General features: G+C 44.5%; 1 protein-coding gene across 2 annotated transcripts in view; it reads right to left on the bottom strand.

The window, feature by feature from the left end:
• TGFBR2 (transforming growth factor beta receptor 2) overlaps positions 1-18,106 on the bottom strand; it is a 95,109-nt gene that overhangs the window by 42,548 nt on the left and 34,455 nt on the right. For both annotated transcript variants that reach the window (XM_060022087.1, XM_060022088.1), the window contains exons 2-3: positions 17,748-17,916; positions 13,577-13,767 (exon numbers count right to left, since the gene is read on the bottom strand). In XM_060022087.1, the coding sequence (XP_059878070.1) occupies positions 13,577-13,767; positions 17,748-17,916 (360 nt within the window). The remainder of the gene's footprint in view (positions 1-13,576; positions 13,768-17,747; positions 17,917-18,106) is intronic.

Here is an 18,106-nt window from a genome sequence, read left to right as displayed (position 1 = left end):
CTCCCTAATTGTTACCATCCTCTTTCAAGTTATATGTGGAACATGATGAAAAATACAAAAAGATGTGGCAGAACAAGCTGCCTTGAATTCAGTGGTTCCCAACACTGGCTGCATATTAGAATGTCTTGGTGGGTTGTTGTTTTTTTATTCCTGACACCAGGCCCCAGATCAATTAAATCTGAAACTGCAGAGCTAAGACCCAGTTAATGAGTCATTTTTAAAGCTTCTCAGGTGGTTCCAATGTGCGGCCAAGGCCGTTCAGAACAACGACTTCAGCCTGACGGGAGACTGGGATGGAACCTGGGAAAAAAGAGGAGGCATGGAAGGAATCTTAATCACTAAATTTAGGATCCATTGTTCCTCACACTGGAGACAGTGGCATGAGGTGTATGTATTTTTTTAAAGTAAAGAAGCAAATATGAATTGTTTCTTTAAAAGTTAATATTAGTTTTTATAAGGCATAATTATTGCTGGGAACACTGAGATTTTACATAATTAGCAACGTGTAAGAGTTATTTGAGGATCAGAAAAGGTTTTCCAAGAGCCAGTCAGCCGGATGTCCAGCTGGAGGTAAATACAGCCTCTGGAGTTCAGGACGGGCGGACATGAGGGTCAGTTTCCCAGTGGTTAGCGAGCTCCAGTGTTTTTCCATTGGTGGGACACTGAGGTACTTGGAAAGTAGCAAACAGTCTCCCGGACCCTTTTTGCCATCACCCATCTGTGTGTTGTTTACAGAACACGAGAAGGCCACTGTGAGAGGAGAGACTGCAGACGTTTCACCACAGCTTCGCAGCAACGCCAGCCTTACTGGCTCAACTGTTCTATTGGTCACTCACATCTAGGGGATGGGGTTCGAGACAGACTGTGTCCTTAATGGATTCCACTCGGCTGTGATTCACGTCAGGATGAGGTTCCAGGGTAGAAATATTCACAGCTGGCAACCACATCTGGCCTCAGAGCATCTCTGTTTACTTTGCTGCTTAGGGGGAAAAAAAAAACCCTACAGAAGCCAGTTGCTTTGCCTGAAGACACTTCAAATACATGCTAAGCCTCACTGGACTGAGTCACAGTGCCCTCTGGCATGTCCAATCTTTATAATTTCCTTGGCCAGACGTGGGGCTGGATTCAGGGATTCAGAGGAGGCTTCTAACTCATTCACAACCCAAGTCTCCTTCAGCACTGAATCATCGCCTCAAATAACTGATTTCTCTTCCCCAGAATGAGACGAGTGACTTTAATCCAGAATTTTCTTCCTCTTCTAACAACTTTTCTCCACCAAATTTCCACACTTAGGTTTCTTTTCCTTTTGCATTGAGACCAGAAAGTAAATCTGGTTTGTTTCTCTTGAAACAAAAAAGCACAGCTGGCGAGCCAGCTATTTTGAGTCGTGAGGGCGCAGTTCAAAGGCAGCAGCACACCCAGAGCCCAGAGCTGCCAGAGCACATATCATTCTGCTGGTTTCTTGCACGCAGGAACTCAAAACTTCCCCCAAGAAGCCAGCTGCCGCATGCTGGAGCAGAACGAACACAAAATGAGGTCGGCAGCACGTCCAAGCCCTCCCCGACGCAGAACCCAAGATGAGTCCATACAGTACGCCAGGCGCGTGATCCACACCCGGAGTGGGTCTGCTGGATGGCGGGAAGCAACGTTATTAAGGTCACAACAGGTCCAGGGGGACCCAGCTGGCTGAGATGATCTGCTAGCAAGTTAAACAGAGACAGGAAACCGCGTGTCTGATATTGTAAAAAAAAATCATTTGTCTTCCTGCCAGCTTTAGGCCTGCAAACCAAAGAGGCTGTTTTCATTTAAAAGAAACTCGACAACAATGAGAAAGGAAAGAAGGAGCGTTTGTAGCTACCAGGAGTCCCTGTCTCCTCGTCTCCTTGCTCTCTGCCTCTCCAGGTCCTGTGGGGCCTGCAGGCAGCTTGTGGGTCAGCCAGGAGCATTTTACCACAGCAGGTGAACTCTGAGTCAGAGTGGTTTCTAGAGTCCTGGTTCCTAAGTTAACTAGATATAACTGACGTATTTACTGATAGTTCCATCCTGTTAAAAAAAAAAAAAAAAAAAAAATCTCATGCAACCTAGAGATAGACACAGTAGTGGGGGGAAGACCAAAAAAAAGTAAACATGGGAGCTGGGATCAAGACAAATGGAAGGTAAATGTAGGAAGACAGGCAAGCAGGGGTGATGTCAGTATGCAAAGTACACGCCCACATATTTGCTAGAAGCATGACTGAAGCTTTTCTGGTAGTACTGTAGGGAGAAATACAACAAAACACGGTCATGTGTATCAGGGGGTGGCCTGAAGCCTTGTTCTGTAAATAAAGTTTTACTGGAACATGGTCACATCCATTTGTTTACATACTGTCTGTGGCTGCAACAGGGGGTCTCTGGCCTGCAAAGCCCAAGGTATTCATGAACTGGTCCTTTACCAAAGAAGCTTGCTGATCCCTGCTCTACTTGAAGCTCTGTATGCTTCAAAGTGTCCTTAAGGTCAGAAGCAAGTATGTCCTCATGAGGGGAATAATCTTTCCAAAGCAGAGAGCTGAGAGAAATTTCTCCTGGCTTCCTCAGCGAGGTGACAATACAGTGCAGAGAACAGCTTCCTCAACAGCGTTCTTTACAGTGAACCTGTCCCTCCGATTCACAGGACTGTTGCTGAAGATGGATGGTACTTACAGACGAGTCAGCAGAAGGAATTTTCAGGAAGGAGAATGCAACACGACATTGGTACAAAGTGCCTCACTCATCTGGCTAAATCCAAAGACAAGACATTTGAATCTAGGGGAACAATGGTAACTCTTTGCAGCCAAAATTTATTGCATAGGTGTTCTGTGCCAGGTACTATTCTAAGTTCCCTACATGAATAAACACATTTATCCTCACAAAAATCCTATTCAAAGTGAGCACTATTTCTATCCCCATTTTTCAGAGGGGAAAACTGAGGTAAATTGGTTCACCCAAGGACAAACAACTCATAAATGGCTTAGCTGAGATTTGAACCCAGAAAATCTCACCGGGGAGAGCACGATCTTCTCCTGCTGGGCGTCATTTATAAAGCTCATTCCTAACAAGCCCATGAATGGTATAGCCTCTGGTTGTGCTGCTTGCCCAGGACTGGCTGAATGGGGAGTCTAGGCACAGATGAGCAACCAGGCTTGTGTCCACATGGGGGTAAGACTGTTGTTAACAAGCACCCCACACACAGCTGAACGTGGAGGGTTGATGGTACTCCCTGAAAAAAAGAGACAAGATTCTCCAACTCTCCTGTGGACAAATGGTGGAGAACCAACTGCGAAATCTTGGGAAATTCACACCACTCTCTAGAAATCCATTTCTTTGTCAGTAAAATGAAAAGTTTGGACGAGCTAACTGCATGGGCTTCATTTCAGCATAAAAAAAGTTACGACTCCAAAAAGACTAAGATGACAAGTCTTGGCAAGGATGTGGAGAAAAGGGAACCCCTTTGCACTGTTGGTGGGAATGTAAATTGATACAGCTTCTATGGAGAACAGTATGGAGATTCCTTAAAAAACTAAAAATAGAACTACCATATGACCCAGCAATCCCACTCCTGGGTATTTATCCAAAGAAATGAAAACAGGATCTCAAAGAGCCATCTGTACTCCCATGTTCACTGCAGCATCATTCATAACTGGCAAGACATGGAAGCGACCTAAATGTCCACCAAGGGATGAATGGATAAAGAAGGTGTGGTGTATATTCAATGGAATAGTATTCAGCCATGAGGAAGAGGGAAATCCTTCCATTTGTAACATCATGGATAGACTTTGAGGACATTATGCTAAATGAAATAAGACAGAGACAGACAAATACCTCATGGTATAATTCACATGTGGAATCTAAAAACAAAAAGCAAACTCACAGAAACGGTAAAACGGTGGTTGCCGTGGGCTGGGGGGTGGGGGAAATAGGGAGAGGTTGGTAAAAAGGTATAAACTTTCAGCTCTAAGATGAATGAGTGATGAGAATCTAGTGTAAAACATGGTGACTATAGTTGATAACACTGTCTTGTACAATTGAAATTTGCTAAGAGAGTAGAACTTAAATGTTCTCACACAAAAAGAAAAATATGTGAGGTGATGGATGTGTGAACTGCCTAGATGGAGGGAATCCTTTCACAAAATATGTGTATATTAAGTCACCATGATGTACACTTTAAATATCTACAACTTTATTTCTTAATTATACCTCAGTAAATCTGAAAAAATGCTAGAACATGACGTCAAAAAAAAGTTATGACTCTAGGAAACAAGGCAACACACCTGAAAGCAGTTAGCACAGGTGGACCAACCACAGCAGGCTCTCACCCCAGGGCAGAGACCATCACTACTATTGTTCTAGGGATGTCCATAGTCTGGGCCTTGGGCATGGTGCCAGCTCCCCTGCACTTCAGCTAAGGAAGGGGGTGGGACTCTGGCCTTGAAACCAAACTTTTCAGAGTCCAGGCTTGAGTTTAATGCTAATTCCCTTTCCCTCATGGCCATGGAGACTTGCCATTTCCAGAAGAAGCAGTTCAGCTCTAAGTCAGGAGGAAAGGTGGGATGGCCAGGGATCCAGCCATCTGGGAGCTGGGAGCAGTCCAGAAGCACACCTCCTTCAGTCTGCCAAATTACCATCCTAACCCAGCAGATGACGATAACAAACAACTGAAGAGCAAACTGATTCAGGCGAACTCCTTTTAATGCCTCCCTATTCCTTGTCCCGGGCTCCCCCAGGCTACCAAACAACTCCCTCGTATCAACAGATCCAGTTCAGAACAACATCTTGTGAAATGCTTCTTGAAGGTATTCCTACATGTCTTCTTGCTTTGGGAAATAGTAGAGTATGATCCCATAGATAAAGTATGTGAACATTATCACGGAAACCAAAGAAATGTTCCTGAAAAGGCACCTCATCTTCTCCACGTGGAGCTCCATGCCAGCACAAAGTTTGTAACGCATACAAAAAATGACTTCACTATCGCTATGGAAAAACACCCCCATTTCAGTAGGGAGTTCTGTTACACGAAAGGACAGAGTAAAGCATATTTAGCTCCTTTGCAAAGGACCAGGTTTAAGACCAAATGTATTCCTCTTGGGCTGACTGATCAGCTGGGCAAGTTACCAGCAGGAAGCTAACAAGACCCATCTTTGCTTCTCTGGTTCCATTCCTAGCTGGGTGAGTTCACACCAGCGTTTTCACACTTCAGTGTGAGAACAGATCACCAAGGACACTGTTACAACACTGATACTGATGCAGTGGGTCCAGGAGGGCCCTGAGGTTCTGTTCTTCTACCCAGCTGCCCGGCAATGCTGCAGCTGGTCCGTGGACACTTGGAGTAGCGAAGGTTCCCCATTCAGAGGAGGGGTTCTCCTCAGCAGAGAGTGCGCTCCTTATCTGGAGGAATGAGGGAGAATGGAGGCACCTGCTGTGTACCAGCTGCCACGCTGGCCCTCCCAAGCTTCACCTCCTTCAATCCCCCAGCATCCTGAGGCCACAGCTATCACTATCAGCACTAAGTGGTCAACAGCGGCACAGCCATTCAATGGGGCGGCCACGTGGCCCAAAGCAGCTTTCTGCTGAGAAAAGGAAGACGGAGTGAAGCCCTTTGGCAAGAACAGAAGTGCGATCGCCCCGAGCACTGACCTGCACGGCACAGTGAGCCCTCCCATTTGTATTTAGCCACCTGCTACTGTGATTCTGCATCACAACAGGAACAACACGCCTAATGTGTGATATTATCCGATGATGGAGGGATGTGGTTAGCTTTGATTACAAACTGTGGACTCGGTATGCTCCCCCTACCTCTGTGAAGGCACGTGGAGAAGAAAGAAGCTGCTCGAGGCACGAGTTAAAGCAACACAAACCCCTCCCAAACTCTTGCAATGCCACACATAGGAGGTCTGAGTGGCCTGCTGCACAATGTGGTCAAGTCTCCACCACAGACCTCAGTGCTGGAACACACCAGAGGGCCGGACGGGCCTGGCTTCACATCTCAGGGTGAGCAAAAGTCCGCATCGGATATAAACCCCCAAATAATACCAGCAGCTAACAGATGGGGCGCTGTCGTAAGCACTGCATGTAACAATCTAGCCGCACCCCACCCACCCCCCGTTTTAGTTCCATTTTACAGACTAGGAGAGGTCAGGTAACTGGCCCAATGTGGCAAAGCGAACAAGTGGTAGAATGGGCCTTAAAATTCCAGAAACCCACCACAGACCCATCTTAACCATTACACTGGACTGTTTATTTCGTACCTAAAACAAGCAGAAATCATCTCCTTGCCTGGCACTCTGCAAATGAAGCATCTTTACTGCACTTGGAAACCATTTATGAAATGAATAAAACTGAGTGGTGTTTTGGATTCTTCAAGGCTTAATGAGCGATCCTACCCACATCATGATTTTGCAAAGTGGACATGTCATCTGCAAGTGAACAGGGAGCCGTTAGCTTGGGGTCCCCACCCCCATCCTGGGCTCACTTTGGTCCAGGAGCCTGACAGGGCTTGTTTGAGTGACAGCTGTCACCAGGACATCAATAAGGACCCAGACAAATGCCCTCTCTTCTAACCGGAATCATAGGGCTTGGTGAGCTCAGGGGGAGATAATGACTTCCTCAGAATTCTACACATCTTTCACCAAGCAGGAATCATCAGACAGGACAGGAGACCTGACTTTCGGAGAGCAGACGGAAGAGCGGACCCCGGCCTCATTCTAATTGATCTACTTTAGGGAAGCAGGGAGCCACCGGGCATAGCACAAGGCCCCACTGGGGGGTTTTGGGGGAAAAGATAGGTACCTGGTTCAAAAAGAAAGACAGCAAGGTCTCTTTAATTCCTTTGTTTTGGAACATTGGTTTCAAACTCATGAAAGCTGGCAACGCCCTTCTGTGATTCACATCTTCTGCTGAAGCTTGGTACACATGGCAGGTAAAGGAGAGCTGATTTACTCCCTTCTCCCTCAGTTCCTCAGAGCAGCCCCTGATGCCCCTCGGAATACAGACTTCAAACCCTGTACTAGAGACACAGACCTTGGTGAGAGTCTGCAGACCAAACCTGTAGCCAGCTCTGCCACTAACTAGCTGAGTAACTACAGGCAAGTCACCTAACTTCTATGTTCCTGGCTCTCTGCCATCATCACCAGGGGACAGTAATCTAATCATCTTTCTGGGCCTTAAGACAATGATCTCAACGAACCTTCAATATCTTCAATACATTCTCTGCACATTTCTCAGGTATAGAACGTAAAGGTGCTTCAACAAGGTGAACAAGACCAGAGGCATACAAGCCATCACTACACACCAACCTCTGGGAACCTGAAAGGAGTGAAGATGGGAGGACTGGTGGCTTGTGTAGAGGCCCATCCTCCCCGAAACCATCTGCCAGGCTTCAGGCTTTATGCCAGGCGTACAGACAAGCAACATGGAGCAGGAGAGAAAATCAGTGCTAAATAATACAAAGAGGTGGCATTTGTCCCCCCCCACCCTTTTTTTTTTTTTTTTGGTAGAATAGGCCTGGGTGCCTATAGAGGCAAAGGAACACAGTGGTATCTTGTTGTCTGAGGCTGGGCTGTCCCACCTGTCCATTCTTTGGAGGACTGAGGTCATGGCCTCGGTTAAGTAAACGGAAATCACCAAATACAGGAAGAAAGCAACCAAATTTCTAAAATGAGGATAAAAATCCCAATGATGATGGAAAAAGGGAATAAGGGAATTTACTGGGAGTCACAAAAATGTTCTGTATCTTGATTGTGGTAGTAGTTACACAGCTATATATATTAGTCACAATTCAGTGAAAATAGTATCTTCAAACGGTGGATTTTATTTTACGTAAATTATACATCAATGAATCTGACTTTTAAAAAAAATCTCAATGATATGATTTACCACGTTTAGGATTTCCATGCAGAGTTCCATGCAGAAAAATCTCTCTGGATGATCACAGACCAAGAGGAGGCTTTCTTTTCACTGTATCCAGTTTGTCGAATTTGAATTTTTTAATATGTACATATGTTATCTGTTTAGAAAGACAGAGACAGAGAGAGTGCAAGAAAGAAGGACATAAAAAGAGAAGGAAGGGGGAAAAACCCTCACAGAAGTTGTATTTTATACACAGCCCATTATGAATCCTAGCTATGCCACCACCAGTCATGGGATCCTGGACAAGGTGTTACAGTTCTCTGAGCTTGGTTTTCTCATCTATAAGATGGGGATACTAGCAGTGCCTATCTCATGGGGTGGCTATGAGATTAACTGAGGCCAGGCCATCACAGGGGCTTAGCAACAAACACGCAACTACATTCCCTCTGAATGTCAGCTATCATTCATAGTAACACTGAAAATAAAGATCTACTTTAAAGAGTAAATCTTGTGGCTCAACTTTTTTTCCCTCACATATTTAAGAAAAATGTAAGATGTAAGTAATCATTATCCATTGTTTGTAGATCAGAAAGCAACAGGAACAGAGTGCTATCCTAATAAAAATACTACACAGAACACTCCAGAGAGCTTTGGTGTTCCCCATCTTATTTGACTTGGAGTAGAAAAATAAAAATTGCTTCAAGAGTTTTCCCACCTTATAAACCTCATCAAGGAGGTGAAAGACTGAGAACTATACTGAGAACTGAGAACTATATGCTGAGAACTATGAAACATTAATAAATGAAACTGAAGATGATTCAAAGAAATGGAAAGATATGTGCTCGCTTCAGCAGCACATATACTAAAATTGGGACAATACAGAAATGGAAAGATAACCCATGCTCTTGGATTGGAAAAATTAATATTGTTAAAATGGCAATACTACTCAAAGCAATCTACATATTTAATGTAATCCCTATCAAATTACCCATGACATTTTTCACAGAACTAAAACAAATAATCCTAAAATCCATATGGAACCATAAAAGACCCAAAATTGCCAAAGCAATCCTGAAGAAAAAGAACAAAGCAGGAGGCATAACCCTCCCAGACTTCAGACAATGCTACAAAGCTACAATAATCAAAACAGCATGGTATTGGCACAAAAAGAGACACACAGATCAATGGAACAGAATAGAGAGCCTAGGGAAAAAAACCCACACACCTACAGTCAATTAATCTTTGACAAAGAAGGCCAGAATATAAAACGGGAAAAAGTCTCTTCAGCAAGTGGTGCTGAGAAAGTTAGACAGTTGCATGTAAATCAATGAAGTTAGAACACACACTCTCACCATACACAAAAATAAAATCAAAATGGTTTAAAGACTGAAAACATAAGACATGACACCATAAAACTAGAAGAGATCGTAGGCAAAAAATTCTTTGACATAAATTGTACCAGTGTTTTCTTAGGTCAGTCTCCCAAGGCAATAGAAATAAAAACAAAAATAAACAAATGGGACCTAATCAAACTTACAAGCTTTTGCACAGCAAAGGAAACCATAAACAAAACGAAAAGACAACCTACAGAATGGAAGAAAATATTTGCAAATGATGCGACTGACAAGGGCTTAATTTCCAAAATATACAAACAGCTCATACAACTCAACAACAAAAAAAACAACCCAATCGAAAAATGGGCAGAAGACCTAAATAGACATTTCTCCAAAGAAGACATACAGATGGCCAACAGGCACACAAAAAGATGCTCAACACTGCTAATTATTAGAGAACTGCAAGTCAAAACTACAATGAGGTACTACTACCTCACACCAGTCAGAATGCCCATCATTAAAAAGTCTACAAATAATAAATGCTGGAGAGAGTGTGGAGAAAAGGGAACCCTCCCACACCGTTGGTGGGAATGTAAATTGGTGCAGTGTAGAAAACAGTATGGAGCTTCCTCAGAAAACTAAAAATAGAATTACCATGTGATATAGCAATGCCACTCCTGGGCATATATCCAGATAAAACTATAATTCAAAAAAGAAACATGCACCCTTATGTTCACAGCAGCACTATTCACAATAGCCAAGACATGGAAACAACCTAAATGTCCATCAACAGATGAATGGATAAAGAAGGTGTGGTACGCATATACAAAGGAATACTACTCAGCCAGAAAAAAGAATGAAATAACGCCATTTGCAGCAACATGGAATCAACCAGAGATTATCATACTAAGTGAAGTAAGTCAGAAAAAGAAAGATAAATACCATATGATATCACTTATATGTGGAATCTAAAATATGACACAAATGAACCTATCTATGAAACAGAAACAGAATCACAGACATAGAGAACAGACTGGTGGTTGCCAAGAGGGAGGGAGTTGGGGGAGGGATCGACTGGGAGGTTGGAATTAGCAGATGTAAGCTTTTATATATAGAATGCATAAACAACAAAGTCCTACTATATAGCACAGAGAACTATATTCAATATCCTATGAGACCCAACAATCTCACTACTGGGCATATACCCAGAGGAAACTATAACTCAAAAAGACATTTGCACTCCAATGTTCATTGCAGCACTATTTATAATAGCCAGGTCATAGAAGCAACCTAAATGCCCATCAACAGATGAATGGATAAAGAAGATGTGGTAGATATATACAATGGAATATTAGCCATAAAAAGGAATGAAATTGGGTCACTTGTAGAGATGTGGATGGACCTATGGACTGTCATACAGAGTGAAGTAAGTCAGAAAGAGAAAAACAAATATCGTATATTAACACACATATGTGGAATCTAGAAAAATGGTACAGATGAACCTGTTTGCAAGGCAGAAATAGAGACACAGAAGTAGAGAACAAACATATGGACACCAAGGGGGGAAAGTGGGGGTGGGATGAATTGGAAGATTGGGATTGACATATATTGACATATATATACTAACTAATATGTATAAAATAGATAACTGATGAGAACCTGCTGTATAGCACAGGGAACTCCACTTCACTGTACAGTAGAAACTAACACAACATTGTAAAAGAACTATACCCCAATTTTTAAAAAATCCCATGATAAACCACAATGGAAAAGAATATATTAAAAAATGTGTGTGTATATATATATATATACACACACACACACACATATGTACATAACTGAGTCACTTTGTTGTACATCAGTAATTAACACAACATTGTAAGTCAATTATACTTCAATTAAAATAAAAGTTTTCATTCCTTAATATAAAGAAGAGATGGTGGCAATAAGAGAAATGGACCCCAAAGTGTTCTTCCTAATACCTGATGTTGTAGGGGATGAAAATATCCCCCTACAACAAATAGAGAGAAGAGAGATGGTTATTTTTAAGCATACTCCCTGGAGCATTTTAGAAGACTCTGAAATTGAGTCATCAGCTGTGCTGGATTTCTTGGGTTGTACAATGAGAAACCACCTTTATGCTGATTATCTCACCTCATAAAGAAACAAACAGTCTGATAATGAATAAGAGGGAAAACATGAATGTGGGCCCATGATTATCACATGAGTTGAAAATACGCTGAAAACTGAAGTCATAAATACCTTAAGAGCTTATAGTAATATACATATATATAAAATATATCCAACTTGCAAGCCATTTATCAACTTTTGTCCCCTTTGAATGAAATAAATTCTTCCATTGTGGATAAGCCAGTATGCAAAAGGAGAGAAAAGTTTCATAGATGGTAATAAACATGTCTGGATATTCCACTATTAAGGATTAATTCCTTTGGCTTAGCCTGGGCCTTGTTTTTAAAGGTGAAGTACTTGGGGAAGGTTAACACGGTAAACCAGGATATCAAGGTTACCATGTTTTAGTGTGATTTAATCTAGTTACAATGTCCCTCCTAACTCAAATTACATAAGGAAAATGAGAGACATGGAGTGCCTGTAGGACGAAAAAACGAGAGGGGAGTGATTTTGGAAAGTGTTGCGCTGACAAGACGTACATGCCTGCCTTTGTACACTGAGAAATTGGCACAGGTGGGGTGTAGAACAGGAAGGGAGGGAAACTGGCTGAAGGACACACGGAGAGCAAGAGGTGGGTCTGCAATGCCCATGAGCACCATACACAAAGCATGAGACTCATCACTTTCCATATTTGGGACACACACAGTAGCAGGGATAGTGTGTCGACCCAGCACTTGTGTTCCAAAAGGAGTTTTTATTGAATTGGACCTATTTGGGGCTAAAATAACCTTTCCCCATGCTGAATTTATATTCCTAAAATCAAGAGAATATTATTTGCATCATCAGCCTGGAAAAATTAAAAGGCTTATAATCTCCAATGCTGGAGAAAGTAGATGGAAATTCATATGCTTATATATCTTCTGGGGGAGGAGAACAATTTAATAGCGGCTATCCAAATTTAAAATGTGCATACCTCTGATCCAGAAATTTCATTTCTAGAAATCTATCTTGCAGAAATACTAGCACAAATGTATAAGATGTTTTTACAAAGATAGTCAATGTAGCATTAAGTGGAAAACTGGAGACACCTAAAATAAGCTACCAACTTATTTGGGAATAAGTTAAGAATGGTTAAGTCACTCATAGAAGATATGCCATATTATGCAATTCTGGACAACAATTAAAAGGTGTACAATATATCTACATATATTGTCTTGTTTAGAAGAGAAGTAAAAGTGGGTGGGTGAAAAAAAATATTGCCAGGTAATATTTATAGTATGATCAACTGTTTGCATGGAAAGATGGATGAGTGGGTGCAATGAATGGTTGGACAGATGGACAGACAGCTGTACAGATGGCTGGTGGATGGATGGACAGATGGATTGATGTTTGAGTGGATGGACAGATGGACAGGTGTTTGGATGGATGGACAGATACATGGATAGATGAACAGAGAGATGGATGGACAGATGGACAGATAGATGAATGGATACATAGATGGAGAGATGGATGGGCAGATGGAGAGATGGAAAAGTGGGTGGATGGATGGATGGGCAGATGGATGGATGGGCAGATGGAAGATGGGAGGGAAGGTAGGAGGGAGAGAGGGAGGGAGTAGAGAAAGAGGGGAGGGAAGGAGGGATAATATTGAGTTGGGCAAAAAGTTCATTTGGCTTTATGTGGAAGATGTTACAGAACCCAAACGAACTTTTTGGCCAACACAATATGCATGATGGATAGAGACAAGTGTGCATCCAACAGGCTATCATTACTGAGGTTAATATACTTTCCCCTTTAGACAAATCCTAGGAGTATGTACACACAACAACTTGAGTTAAAGTCTCCCTCCTGAATCACACAGCCTCCTCCCAACTCTGGACCAGTCGTTCTCAAACTTGAGCTGCCTCAGAATCACCCTGGGCCCGCACCCAGAGTTTCTGGTTCCACAGTCAGGGGTGGCACCCTGGAATCTGCATTTCTAACAAGTTCTCAGGTGATGCCACTGCTGCTGTTCCAGGCACTGCGCTTTGAGAACCACTGCTCTGGGTGACACAAACTATTTCTCAGTGACAAATCATAATGTGGGCCCCGGGAGCCAGATTTGATACAGACCAGAGCCAACCCTGCTACCCCTTAAGCCCCTCTTTCCAACAGGTGAAGGGGGCCTGATCCCCAGTGTGAGCCCACCATCCAGCACCAGCCAGGAAGGGATGTGCCCTGAGCCTGCAGACCATCCCGAGAAGAACACTCACCTTCGGAGAAGATGATGTGGTCGTTGCACTCTTCGGAGCTGCAGGAACACATGAAGAAAGTCTCTCCAGACCCCTTTTTTTCCTTCATAATACACTCTGAAGAAGCAGCGTCGTCAAGGACAAATCCATGGTAGGCGATCTTGGGGTCATGGCAGACCGTCTCCAGTGTGATGTTCTCATCATTCTTTCTCCTGGGGTACAGAGAAGGAGGGGGTGAGTGTGGTCCCACAGGGAAGCAGTCTCGGCTGTATCTCCATCAGGACATTGTTTCCGACAGCAGCGCTGCCTCCTGTTCTCCATCACTTACAGGTTGTCCCGTCATGTCCTGTGCTTTTCCATGCACTTCAGTCTTTCCTTTGCTTATCTCAGAACCCACTTAGGATCATAACGTGAGGGCTTTCCTTGGAGACAAACCTGTCAGAGAACTTTACACGTTATGCCTTAATTAAATCATTAAAGGGAGGGCGTGGGGGAACAGGAGATCGCTAGGTCCTTGGGGTGACTCCAAACCTTCCATCCTGATCACACTGTGAGGCTAGCATTGCATCTCTAGTTTGCTGGACAGAATCTAGCTAAATATTACTCAGTCATAAAAAGAACGAAATTTTGCCATTTGCAGCAACATGGATGGACTTGGGGGGCATTACGCTAAGTTAAATACGTCAGACAGAGAAAGACAAATACTATACGACATCACTTATATGTGGGATCTAAAAAGTACAACTAGTGAATGTAACGAAACAGAAACAGACTCACAGATACAGAGAACAAACTAGTGGTTACCGGTGGGGAGGTGGGGAGAGTGGGAGGGTATAAGACAGGCTCAAGGATGGGAATATAGCCAATATTTTGTAATAACTGCAAATGGAGCATAATCTTTAAAGACTGTATAAAAAATTAAAAAGTAATAAATTTTGAAAAAAAAAACTAAAAAAAACCCAAAACTCCTACCTATCCTTAACCCCCAAGCTACTGGAAAGTCTTGGCAAAAACAGTGGCCATGAAACAAAAGCACCTCCCTCCCTGCCCCCATAGTTGTGTGCCCACCTGTGTAGGTGGGGGTTTGTGTTTGGTTTTGGTAACAAAATGAAGCTGTGCTGAGTCCTCCGGGATCCCAGGGAAAAGCATGGCGTCCCTGCCTTGTGAAGCCTCCAGAGGCCCCGGGATGGGACAAGGAAGAAACTGTGAGCCACGAAGGAAAGCTGCTCTGCAGCCCTGGGGCAGCTCTTTCAGAGCCCCGACTTCCACCCCCCGCTGCCTATAGAGCTAGAATCAGAGGGAGGAAACTCAACCACAGCACTTGAGGCTCCATAAGGTCCTCAACTGCTTCCTCCACTCAGTGCTGTAACGGTGTCTCCTGGACAGGCAGGGCCACTGTGTAAAACATCTGTGGGTACACTGGAGCACAGAAAAGGAGGATACAGTGAAATAAATACAGACTTCTTTGTCCTGCTACTGAAGAGGTTGTCAATATCTGCGACAAAAGAACCACAGTTATGAAATTAATTTTGGTTCTAAAATATGTCTATCCTTGAAAAGGACTTCAGCATTTCACATGGTAAGAGTGCACAACTGGCATTGGTTCAATAAATGAATGAGGGCTTCCCTGGTGGCGCAGTGGTTGAGAGTCCACCTGCCGATGCAGGGGACATGGGTTCGTGCCCCGGTCCGGGAAGATCCCACATGCCGCGGAGCCGCTAGGCCCATGAGCCATGGCCGCTGAGCCTGCGCGTCCGGAGCCTGTGCTCCGCAACGGGAGAGCCCACAACAGTGAGAGGCCCGCGTACCACAAAAAATAAATAAATTAAAAATAAATAAATAAATGAATGAATCAGCGAGTGAATGAAAAGAACACTAAAACTGATCGTGGGAGAGTACCACCACAGAGAGCAGAGTCTTTTATTCCCCCACTGGGCTATTCCTAAGATAGCCTAGTGTCCGAGTGTGCGTGCCCTGGACACAGACTCTGAGGCTGTGAGAACTCTGGATCTCTGTGCAGGAGCTCTAGGGAGATTCCCCTGCAGGGGCCAAAGGCAGCAATGCTGCACAGAGCAGGGAGGGGGGTCGCGATGAGGCCTCTGCTGACCTCTGGGCAGCTGGGGGCTGGGATGGCCCATCAGAGCTGTCCCAAGCTGAGGCAAAGTGGTCAGGCGTTTGGGCCACTGCACCAACCAGTCCTGGGATGCTGGCTGCTGGTACAGAGAGGCTGAACCTGCTGGACTCCAATGAAGCAGCTCGGGGAGCAGACGAGAGGAGCACCCCTGGAGGGCTTGGGGTGATCCCTCAGCCCAGGGTGAGCACCTCAGTGCTGCATGGGCGGGGGTGCAGGACAGCATCCCTGGCACCTCCCTCTCTCCACATCCAAATGTGTCTTTGCCCAGAAAGGTAAAAATAACGTTCAGTGTATTTAATCTTTAGGGCTGAGACACAGAGGGCACAGAGAGGCTTCCCCACATGCCCGCATCTTCTGAGACAGCAAAGCTTCAATGCCAGGGATGTGTGATTCACACTCCACCCCTTGGACTTGTACTGGGGTAGGGAAACTACCTTTAATGAAAAGAGCCTGTTTGGGTGCAGAAGTATGTTCTCACCTCCAGTGGATGTTTAAGTAAAGACAGTCAGCAGAAAACAGGAATGAAGAGGAGCCTGGGGTCAGCTGGTCTGGGGTCTGAGGCTTCCTGCCCCAAACCTGACAAGTGGTCCTCCATCCTCTCGAACTTGGTCTGACCCTTCCAGAGAAGGAAGCCTGGCCCACTGGCAGGAAACCACGACTGAGAAAATGTTTCAACTGATCCTGAGTACAAGTCTGTCTGTCCCCTTGTAAATGCTGTGGGTCTCCTGTCCTGCAGAGTTCTGCACGACAAGTTGACTATATTTTCCACTTGAGAGCCCTTCAGATCTCAACAGAGCCCACGTCCTCTTTACTGGACCAGCCATGGCTAACTGCCCCCACCAGCCCTCAGATGGCACGCTTCTGAACCTCTGATCACACTCGTGCCTCTGCTCTGAACACCATCTCTGTCAAAATCCCTTTTTCAAAACCACCACTCAGAGCTGGACACAAGTGCAGCTGGCAGGTATGGCAAGCTGCCGTGACAGATCTTTGCTGTTAACATTCCTTTAGTTCTTAAGAACCTAATTCATGTCCTGGTACGTAGGGAAATGTGCCAGGGTTTCAGATTTATCATCAAGGCTGAGTATACACAGTCCAGAGAAAGTCTCAAAAGGCTCCTTCCAAAAGGAGCGGGCAAGATATCTGGGTTTACATGCTCATTTGCAAATGGCCAGGAGACACAGAGGTTACTTTAAAAAAATAGCTGATAAATTGAAACCATCAGAATAAGGCTTCAAAATGTTATATTTCATTGATGAATGTGTAGTTTTTTATAAAATAAGGACTCTCTTAATGATCTCTATTTTTCTTTAATCTCTGGCTTATACTCCCAATTCATAACTATGAGTTAATCAAATGATTCCTGAGCACCCACTGTGTGTGTGTGTGTGTGTGTGCGTGTGTGTGTGTGTGTGTGTGTGCACGCGCGCACGCATGCATGCATGCCTGGCAAGACGGGAGGATGAGGGAGGGAGGGAGGGAGGGGAAAAGGGAGAGGGGAGGGGAGGGGAGGGAGGGGTGGACAGAGCGAGGGAGAGAAGGGGATCTGCTCCAAGAGGAAGATGTGGTCCTGCTCCCAGAGGAAGACGCAGGGTTTGGCCCAGCAGTGGTGTGAGGCACTGGCCAAGGCTTCTGACTAAGGAATAGGTTGTCTCCTGATGCCAAGTCACTTCCCCCATTTTTGACAAGTGCGTCCCTCTTGCAACAGCCCACCTTTCATCTCCACGAAACAGGACTGAGTTTGTGTCAGAAGAACAAAGCTCCTGGCGTCACTACGGGGATCCCAAGGGGTCTCAATTAAATGACTAGTAAGTGGCAAATCCCTCTCCTCGACACAAGGAATGGTTTCCGGACTTATAAATAGTAAAGGTGCGTGTGTGTATTTGAAAATGTATAGAGTGTCTCTAGAAATTACACTGAACGACTGAAAAAGAGATGGTCTAAAGGGAAGGGAATGGGACAGATGTCGAAGTTTCGGGCATGGAGACACATGACTACATACCACGAACGCACACTGCTTATGAAAGGGGAAAGAAAGGTGTTACAGGGCAACCTTACCAGACAGCCACGCAGACCTCTTGCGGCTTCTCACAGATGGCCGTGATGCTGCAGTTGCTCCAGCAGGACTTCTGGCTGTCACAGGTGGACAATCTCACATCACAGAATTTACACAACTGCGGCAACTTGACGGCACCATTGTCGTCAGTGACCATCATGTCACTGTTAACTGGGAGGGAAAAGAGATGCATTACATGATTAACCAACGTAATCAGCTGCCAGTGGATTCCTGATACGATGCAATTTCAAATGGACCTGGTGTCAGAAGAATGAATGCGGAGAAAGGCCACATAAGGCCTCCACATCAGATGAGAATTTGGTAATGAAAGCCAGGGCAGCGTGGAGATGGTTGGGATGGA

The sequence above is a fragment of the Delphinus delphis genome, chromosome 10, assembly GCF_949987515.2.
Source record: "Delphinus delphis chromosome 10, mDelDel1.2, whole genome shotgun sequence".
NCBI lineage: Eukaryota > Metazoa > Chordata > Mammalia > Artiodactyla > Delphinidae > Delphinus > Delphinus delphis.
The sequence above is the reverse complement of the archived record's forward strand: the minus strand, read 5'-3'. Positions and strand labels throughout refer to the sequence as shown.